We start from the raw sequence: 10,806 nt of genomic DNA, 5'->3' as shown, positions 1-10,806 counted from the left end.
CACGTGATTGAAATCCTGAGGAAAATATTTTCATTATTTCATTTATAAATAAAAGAGTGCACAGTTCGGCGAGACTAAAGACAATTACCGCTTGACCACACGAAGGATCAATTAATATCCATGCGTGCTGAAAGAGATTTGACACAGACACTTATGAGGATTCCCACACGGCCGGAGCATAATGTGCTGAATAAACGCGCCTGCACTTTATTAAGGAACAATATAATACTATAGATAAACGCATATACAAAGCAGTAAATAATTTTCAGTGAACATTTCAATAAAGAATTGGTTTATTACGTAAAAAAATAAATTATTCGTCTAACTGACTATCGTAGAAAATTGTCTATTACTTTGACTGATTTTTTTTTAATTAATTAAAATGATTTGATTGAATTAAGCGATCATTCATCTAATTGTTTTAATTATTTATGTACAAATTAAGACGTATCTGTAGCTTGGTCGCGAAGAAAACATAATACGGTAGTTTTAATTCATGAGCGGCTGAATCAACCATTGGGGACATCATCAGTGCTGATTGAAGTCCCGCATTAATTATATTACAAATGAATATCACAAAAAAATGTCCAACAATTGTTTATTTGAAATTCCAACAAAATAACATTTAGTCGGTATTACAAAACAAACTCTGGGCAGGATTGTTGACGGAATACTAATATGGCTTAAAGAAGAAATAAAGAATCGCATAATGTTGTGTCGTATTTGTAATATGGACATCGATAAATCATAGGGAATCGACCACAATCGTTCCGATGACATGGTATGCCCACAAAAAATAATACAAGCCATCATTCAGATGCCCCGTAGAATTGGGTGGGAGCTTAGCTCAGCTATAGGGTTGTAAGTTAGTATTCCTTTCTCTTGATCATTATTTGTATTTTAATTTAACACTTCATTTTGCTTACAACCTCTATTTTCTGAACCTATTATAAATATTTTATTTTAATAAATTATAGCAAATTATAATATATGTTCAATAATTTATAGGTAACTAAAAACATAAAAGACCTTTATAAAATATGTCTAGGATTAAAAACAAATAAATTATAATTTTGGTGTTATATTTATGCAATGAACTTAATTTTTAATTAATATTAGTTTTAAAGAATATCGTATATCGTACCGTATTCTTATGAAGTGTTCAAATTTATTTATTGAAGTGCCAAGTATTACGAATAAAAAGAAACTAGCAATTCATCCATTCTACATGGTTTTGCCAACCTTAACCGATCACGATTCGAACGCTAACAAAACGCGAATTTATATCGAATGTTTATATGAATTTCGTCCCTAATTTATTTATCTATTGTCATCAAAATTCAGTCTAAAGATTCGATGTTATCTAAACAAGAGATATGCTTTTAATAATTTTATGGAATCCAATTAATATTATGGATTCTTTTAATTATTTTACGTCAACTCATACCGCGGCTAGTATTAACAATGTGAAGATCGTTTGTTTCATTTAATTTTGTTTTTATTTAATTTAAATTTCAACTCTCTATGAGCTAACATTTTGGTCAAAATATTATAATAGCCACGTGGGAGAACAGTTTAATGTATTTTAAAATATGCATACATTCCCTGACGGCCCGACTCATTGTTTGTCTCCAAAGCAAGAGCAAAACAGCAACCAAGATGGAGATGTCCAATATTTTAGATGGCATAGCAGTCGCCGCTACGAAATCGGAATTCCATCCTCAAGGATTCTCTACATCAGCAGATTGAAAAATCATCTGTAAATCAATATAACGAAAGCTGCAATTTCCCTGTGCGATTTGTCGCACGATGAGACTGTATCGCAGACTCTCGTACAACGCTTTAGTAACCAGGTATGCAATAGATAACAATGTTTTATGCTAATCCTATAAACAGAAACATAACTTACAAATTTTCGAGAGCTTTCGTGAGACGTGATGTTGGACGACAAAGCTAGAGTTTACATGCCGATGTCTGTGCATACGAAATTATAAGCAATCAACTATTTGATTGTAATATTGACTTTTGCTCGTCATCGGCTATTAAGATTTCTTTGTTATAGAAACATGTTGGACTATATACACAACACGTTGCTCAGAAAGGCTTTGTAAAAATAACTTTACACTTTTTTCCTTTTCGATGTCGGTCAGTATCGCTCTCACGACTGTTGAATGAAATCCTCAAGTCACTTAGTGCGATGCGACGTTAGAATTTGCTTTTTAATACATGAATCGTTTCGATATCTTTATTATGAGGTGTGAACGGCGTTATAGATTGGTAAGATGCAACAATGTGAACGTCTCGAGGTGACAATGACGCGTAATTGCCGGCTGAGGGTTTGTAATTGAAATGTGTATTTGAGTACCTCTGACTGAGTCATCGTCTAAAAATGTTGATTGCCCATACTTCATACGATGGTCATCTTGTAACAATGTCATCGGTTGATAACGGATCTGTATACAAATGTTAGACGTCGACATGTTCAAGATATCTGATTTAATATTTACGTTTTTTAATTATAACGTATGTGGTGATGGAGTATATTAAAACTGGAAATGGTCGATGTTATATATTGGTACGTAAGTAATAAAGAACAGGGCACAATGGCGCACAATCTCGACCTTTTCATCGTATTCTGCAATCCTTTAGTAAATGTCTGAAATTCTTAAACGACAAAGAAACATTATGGTTACAAGATGTAACTAAAGTATGTAAAGGCTTCCAAGGCTAATTCGATTGTGTTAAGAAAGAGTTGAACATACGATCGAAAAAGATTTTATATTCATGATTATTTTTATTTTTTCATTTTACAAACATTGAACTTTGTTTAATTATAATGCTATTTGTTTCTCTATTCGAACACAAGTGTAAGGATGTTTATTTAATAATAAACAAAAGTATATTAAAATGTTGCATTGAATACAAATAAAGATTGTATAAATTACTCGCTGTCGCCCGCGACTCCGTCCGCCTGGATATATAAAAAAACTTAATTAGAGTAGCCCACCCATCCATCCATTTACATCACATCCATCTAAACATTCGCATTTATAATATTAGTAAGTTAAATAAAAAGTAGCTCTTCAAGGCATAAATTCGAAAAAAAAATGAATAAATAGTATCCTATATCCGTCTCCTGGCTCTAAGCTACCTCCTCGTCAATTTTCAGGCATATCGGTAAAGCCGTTCTTGAGTTATAAATAGAGTAACTAACACGACTTTCTTTTATATATATAGATTAGGTATTGTTAAACATAATAATTGACATAACAAAGTTTTCGTAGAATTGATCGATTGAGAACAAAAGGTACATTAGTAACGGTCAGAATACTTCAGCATATTTATAAACATAAGATAATCAGATAATCTAATATAAATAACTTCTATTAATCGCAGGCGTAATAAAGAATTCCTCTGCTATGATCCTTGGAAAACTTTCAAACAATAAATAGAATAATCGTTGAATAATCAAGACCGTTATAAAATGTATTGACGGAATGATAATTAATGAATTACCAAACTTCGTACTTGCCAAGAACGATTTAATTTTATTCAAAAATTTTACCATAATATTTATTCAGCCGTGGACGCAAGGTGACTTTATGAATTAATATCGACTATGAAGTAGCCCCGACCGATACCGACAAATCACTCAATGGCCAAAGTAACTATGTTATAACAGGACGGATGAAAGTAATTGAGTAGTTCTCATGAATTTCAATATAATTTCATCGTGCGTCCTTTCAACGCTGTCTCAGGTTGTGCTTCACACGATTTGTTTATTTATATTGTAGTCGCCTTTCATCTATTATACGTGAGCAAATAATAAATGTACGACATATCACTGGCCGGTGTGCTGACCTCACACCGGACACGGTCACATCAAAGCGATCACTGTCAATGATTTATGTGTATTTGTTACTCTTTGGCCCAATTACGGCGATGAAAATTTTGTGCATTCCTATTATATGAAGTTAGCGGCTAAAGTTTCTTTGATGTCTAATTAGCTGTTTGTGATGAGCTGGATATATGCTCGGCTAGGCTCGCCATTGATTGATTTATTTGACCATACATAAGTGAGAGAGGTTGAATATGTCTAATACTGTCGTAATTAACGTCCAGTAGCTGCAAGCGTTTGCAACTTGTTTCTTGTTAGAGAAAGTATGTCTTTTTTGAATTCTAAAGCAAAATTATTTTCAATCGTATTTCTAGTATGAGGAAGGAAGAAATGCATGGAACAAGGATAACTTAAAATCAGTCGAGATTGATGAGATGTGAAATTTGTCATGATTAATAAGGGAATGGAGATTGGAATGATAAAATACTATCGATTTTACCTAGGGATACATGGAGATAACAAAAATGGTTATTTTTAGTTTCTTTTCCAATTTGATTGTTCAATGTATTTCATTTGGAGTTCGTGAGACGATGTCATAGGTTAAGTATCAATTAATAAACGTCGATGTGAATGCGTCAAACAATGCGAATTGTTACAATCACGACAGTTACTAAATATAAAGTACGATATTGATGTATTATTTTCTTGAGTGTATCATTATAATTGCGCCATCTATATACATGTACCAACAAATATTTATGAACGTGGTCAAGATAGAGACGAGGCCATTGGGTGGTCCGGCCAAAGGGCACATTCTGTGAAATAATATTTAGTTCATATATTAACTGTTAATTATAAGTTAAAAAATTTATTAAAGTGACTAAAAGTAAACAATTATTACACTTCCTAGTTGTCTATTTATACCGAAATTACATACTTTATGTAGATATATAGGAACAAATGCTCTTCAATAATTTTAGGTTATGATAAAATTAGAAAAGACTTTCTCTATTTCTTAATGTTCCAAAAACAATACTTGTTTTATTAAAAAATAAAGGTACTTTTTCTCAGAGTAAATAGATTTATATCAGTATTCCGAATACTATCCAAAAAGGCCACATTTAAAAAAAGTTCTAAATTTTTATTCAAATTAATTTTATTTTATTAAGAGTTTACATTAGAAGAATAAAGTCACAAAAGACGATTTAATGTTATGACTTCATTTCAAAACTGTCTCGTTAATATTAATTCTGGTTGGTTTTATAAATATCTTGTATTTTGAAATAGAAACTAATAAATTCTCTTTTAAAAGGCTTTTATGAAAATTCTTTTAAAAGCTTGCGCCTACCCGCTAAATAGCTACTTAAACCCTTTTTCCACGGAGCGAATAGACGCGCAATACATGTAGTAGTCACGGAAATCCTTAATATCAATTGATTACTGGCATAAGTATTTTGTAATTATGTATTTTTTTTACGTTTTATAAGCTAGCGCTTGACCACGATCCCACCTGGTGAAGTGGAGATTTGGTCGAAAGATGGTACGCGCTAGCTTAGTAAGTGCCTATTCACTCTTCTATGTATCTACTTAGAATCAAATATTTAAGATACATTTATCAATAGACAGGACGTTAGGAATTCAATCGTACTGTCAAAGAGATGAACTACCAGCACAGTTTCTATTGTCTAATTTGGCTATTGTGGCAGCAGTACTGACGATTATGTGCAATTACAATAAAAACATTTGAAGGAAAATTGTCTTTGTGTCCGCTCTGTGCCTACTATTTTATTTAAATCTCAATAGCTTGAATGGTTGATGTTTTTATATGAAGCAATTAGCTGTCGCCCGACAATCCGTCCGCGCGTTATTAAAAAAACTTAATGTCTATGTGTTCTTCCAAACTATGGTCTAGGTCTATGTTAAATTTCAGCGAGATCCATGCAGCTGTTCTGGAGTTACCTTCAAGCAAACATCCTAGATGGATCCATAGAGTAAACATTCATATTTATATTATAATATTAGTAAGATTAATGCTAAGGGTATGGGTAGTAAATAAAAGGTTATTATTATTTCTGTATTAAATTTTATTGCATCTATTCACACACCTTCCAGGAGAACGGTTAAAAGACGTTTGAAGCCAACAAATATAATTATCAAAAACAAGGCATTCCTAATTAATTAACGCCAAATGTAAACCTAAGGATTGTATCCATCAGCAAAGTATAAAGATGACATAAACAGGGACGTCTATTAGCGACTTTAACAATTAAAAAAGAACATCTCATCTATTAGTTATGATTACACCTAACACACAGTGCTACATTGTTTTAAATCCTTTAAAATTGATTAAATAAAGAATTAGCTAAAATTCTGTTTCGACATCGCATTTGTTTTAGTTTTCGTTGTTTACATTGCCAACACGGCTGGGGTGTTAGACAAAGTGCATTCGCTATGAGGCGATTCCATAACGAACTTCAAAATTGTATGAAACTGACAATAACTTTCGATAAGTTACGTGATTATCGCGCGTCAGCGGAGTTAGACAAAGTGCATTCGCTACAAAGCGATTCTTAACGAACTTCAAAAATGTATAGAACTGTTAATATCTTTCGATAACCACATGATTATCGCGCGTCAGTTTCATACATTTTTGAAGTTAGCTATGCTCTTCGAAGGGAATGCTTTTTGTCGAATCCCCCCTGTTTCATATAATTTTGAAGTTCGCTATGCAATCGTTTCGAAGCGAATGCACTTTACCTAACCCCGCTGATCAACGTCTTTGATACATTATTTTATTTACATCAAATTGTTTCTCTAATACAGAAAAGTTATTGCGTTTATTTCACTTAAATATTCGTTTATTATTAAATGTATTTTTACTTACAACATTGAAGTATGTATGTACAAAACTATAGACTCAATTTTGGACTTTCAGTCTCTACAATATGGGAAATATATTTTACATTGATTTCAAAACATATGGAGTCCAATAACTATACATATTATTTAATATAATTATACAAGGTCATTGAATGTGCCGCAAATACGTAACTAAATAAGTTCGTCGGAACGCAGTACTATGTATGTGCAGACGGCCCGCTCTTATCGACAGGATTAAGCCAACAATTTTGTTATATAAACAGACATTTTAATTTCTTATATATAATTTGTTATAATATATCTAAAGAATAACATTATGAACTAATTTTGTCTAAATTATGACGTGAGATCAGCAAGAGCGCAAATTGAACTTTATTAACATTAGCAAACGTTACATAATCCTTTACAAAACACATATTATTTGAAATTGCTAAAATAAGCATGAAATTTATATTTTAAATATTTTATTTGTACAAATTTTTGAATTTGTATTTTCAAATAAAAATATAAAGAAATATTTTTAATTAAAAATGGAAGTAAAATTAATTTCAAAATGTTAATTCAAAATAAGTATTTAAAAATGAAGGTGATATTTAAGATGAAAAATGATTGATTTTAATAAGAGTTTAATTTTTGAGTATTATAGGTATTTCATTCCACGTTTCAAGTGACCTAGTTCATGGAATAATTTTACTTAATTACGTAGGTAATTATATGAACGATAAGTTTTGTTTTTGCGTAAAATGCACATTATAAAGTCTGCTAATTAGTTTACGTCACTGCAAATTACATAAATATGGAATTTTCTTTCATCCTTTAACATTCGCCGACCAACGTTTTTTTTTCTCTAAATCGTTTATAATCGGTTATTAATTTAATTGATGTAATATTAATTTATTAATACCATTTTTCTTACAAATAAATGGATTTTAATAAATATCGAAAAGAAAAATAAAAATACAGATAATTTAAATCAAAAATAAATTTAATAATTATTTTAATTACGTGCACATTAAACAGCTGAATTTACGCCTTTCAAATAAATATTAAGATTTAAAGAGATTGTTTTCAGGTAATTTAGTTACATATTATCACAACGTGTTTGAAATATAGGAGAAAAGTATTGTTTACTTTGATTTTGGAAAAAATAAATAAATTGGCTATGTATGAAAATGTGAATAATTTAGTGAAAAACTTATTAAGATGATAATTTTGTGATATTTTAAATGAATAATCAAGGAACGTAATATTGATAGTTTTTTTGGTTAAATTTATAAAAAATTAAAAATAATTTAGATCTCTAAAAAAAAACTATAAATATACTTATTTAATATTTAAATTTTTCAATGGTCACATATATTTAACACGCTACTGTGATTTAATAAATATACGCGATTAACCGTGGGTTTCTGAAACCAAAAATCTCCGTTTAAAGTATATTGTTATCTCTGTTTTTTCAAAGATAATGACAGGGATGACAATAAGTATTACACAGAGATTTTGGCCTTGAAACCAATGATAGAGATGAAAAAGCAGTAACTAGGTTTAATAGTGTTTTTTTAATTGATTTTGTTTATTTTAAATATTATTAAATATAGTAAGTAAACATGTAGAGACTGATGGCCGTCTGACTGTTCTAACAAATTCCCATACAAATGTGAAATTACATACAAAATGTATTGCTTAATTAATTAAAATGACGCTTTTATTACAGGTAATGTTTAAATTAGACGATCATAGTCTTTTGACTAGAAGTGAATCAATCAGATATCACTCAACTTTAAGATAAAATCTGGTGAGTAGCGGTACATGTGTTATATAATATTAAAAGATAAAATAATTAATTGTTATTATTACTGACCTCGTATCAATAAATATTAAAATTCGAAGGTTATATATTTTCATACATTAATAGAAAAAAAATTGGACGTAATTAGGCACTAAATATAAAGGAGAACATTTCGAAAATAATTTACACTCTACATAATTACCAAATTAATAGTCTAGAACGTGACCGTTCGCCTATAAGAAACATAACACATATTAATACCTATTTTTCACTTTCGTTTAACCACTTCCAATAATAACTAGAGCAACATGTCGCAAGGTCCAACTTGTATTAGCACCTAATATTGTCGGTCGGTCGGCGCGGCGCGGCGCCGACGTCGGTTGCGAGTTGTCAACCTCACGCTTGTGTCCGCTATCACAAATCTAAGCTTCTCTACCGGTGCATAAATTAATTATTATCACGTATATATACGTATGTATACATATTTATATAATCATTATTTACAGAGGAGAAGGCCCTCGCAGTTATTGTCGGTGCGCAAGGGGCGGGCGAGGGGCTGGCGGTCAGGCGCGGGACGGGGGCGGCGGCTCGGCCAGCGAAGAGGTCGACGAGGAGGACGGGGAGGGGGCTGGCGGCGCAGGGGCCGGAGCCGCCATCGCCAGCGAGCGCGAGTACTCAAGCAGCGCCACGTCCGTAGGATGTGCAGGAGGATATAGTCCGCGGTACAGTTCGGGCCTACTGTAAGGATGCGCGAGGCGAGCGGCAGCTGCCGCGGCTGCTGATTGATAGAATACCGAAGCCGACGGCGGCGGCGCCGGAGTCTCCCCATCCTTACTTGCCATATCAGCAAGCGACCAAATTCTAGGCTTAGCTGAAGCTGAAGTGCTTCCGGGTGGAGCGCGTGAAGGTAGATGTTGATAAGCCGGATGTATGGGCCTCTCGTAGGGCTCGGGAGACTCAGGCCCACTATCAGCACGTGACTCTGACCATTCAGATTCTGTTCGCTGTCCTAACAAGTCCAACCTCTGTTGCGGCCTTTCACCATCTTCGCTCGAACCGGTACCGGAGTCTTTACCATCTAAAACAAAATAAAAGATAAGTAAAGTACGAGAATAAAGAATTTATAATATTGATTACTGTCATTTAGTACGCACCGAGTGCATCTTTTCCATCGTTGCTCTTGTGGTCATCATCGTCATTGTTATTGTCATCATCATCAACCCTGTTCCTGGGCTCCCAGGTCATTTTGTTTTCTTTCTTAAGGCGACGGCGCGCGTTCGCAAACCACGTGGACACTTGTGTGAGCGTCATCTTTGTTATGATCGCCAGCATTATCTTCTCTCCCTTTGTCGGGTATGGATTCTTCTTGTGCTCGTTCAACCAGGCTTTCAATGTACTTGTTGTTTCACGCGTTGCATTTTTTCTTCTCGCACCGTTTAGATCCATTCCGTACCTGGTAAAGAAATAAATGATTAGAAATAGTCAAATTCGTCTCACCTACTTTGTTAAGAGCTCATTGATAATGAAAATAACATGAATCGTATTGTAATATGCATGGATTTGTTTTATTATACAATTAAAATGTGCGTGACTTCGAATTGAAAATTTATGATGATGGATAAATTTACAAAAAGTAAAATTGTCTGAGCAATGTCGCAAGTGAAGTTTACTCTTGTTATCCTTTAGTATTTAGAGATGGACACAACAAAGCGTAAAGTAAAGTGTGATTTGGGCGAGATTTCAGATAAACCGAATCGTGGCCGCCCCTTTCCCCGGCTTTCCGCCCCCCGCTCGTGTGATCGTTGGGCCAATGAAAACGGTAGCATAATAATTGAAATCGAGATAAACCATCCGTTGCTGCGCCGGCGTTAAGCTGTAGCTTATCTCAGACACAGCTATACGCATTTGTTGGCGGACCACGCACCGTTATTCCAATTGTCCTATCTTTATTACGATGCAGCCCCCGTATCGCAATTCTATTAAGCCAGATACGCGTTAGGGCGTTTGTATTATTGTAATTATTACTTCGCTTTTCAATTTAACAGATAAACAAAACGCCCTTTGTAGGCCAGCATTTGTTTTATTACAGTATATATTTATACATTCATTGCTTCGATTTTTTTAACATTCAGTCTTAATATCACTTTCGAAATATGCGTTTATAATATGATCAATTTGTATGGTAGATTACATAATGGTTTTTGTTAGGTTATGTGTTAAAAATTTAATTTAATAAATCTGTAAATATTATTTTCTGTAAAATAAAAATAAAGAGATGTTATTGTGAAGTTAATAAAAT

The 10,806-nt window shown here is 33.0% G+C and overlaps 1 protein-coding gene across 1 annotated transcript in view; it reads right to left on the bottom strand.

The window, feature by feature from the left end:
- Positions 1-7,892: 7,892 nt before the first annotated feature.
- mirr (iroquois-class homeodomain protein mirror) overlaps positions 7,893-10,806 on the bottom strand; it is a 47,274-nt gene continuing 44,360 nt past the window's right edge. The window contains exons 4-5 of the mRNA XM_013323950.1: positions 9,662-9,960; positions 7,893-9,585 (exon numbers count right to left, since the gene is read on the bottom strand). Coding sequence (XP_013179404.1) covers positions 9,071-9,585; positions 9,662-9,960 — 814 coding nt within the window. The 3' untranslated portion in view covers positions 7,893-9,070. The remainder of the gene's footprint in view (positions 9,586-9,661; positions 9,961-10,806) is intronic.

This window comes from Papilio xuthus, unplaced genomic scaffold (genome assembly GCF_000836235.2).
Source record: "Papilio xuthus unplaced genomic scaffold, Pxut_1.1 DF825017.1, whole genome shotgun sequence".
Taxonomy (NCBI): domain Eukaryota; kingdom Metazoa; phylum Arthropoda; class Insecta; order Lepidoptera; family Papilionidae; genus Papilio; species Papilio xuthus.
The sequence above is the reverse complement of the archived record's forward strand: the minus strand, read 5'-3'. Positions and strand labels throughout refer to the sequence as shown.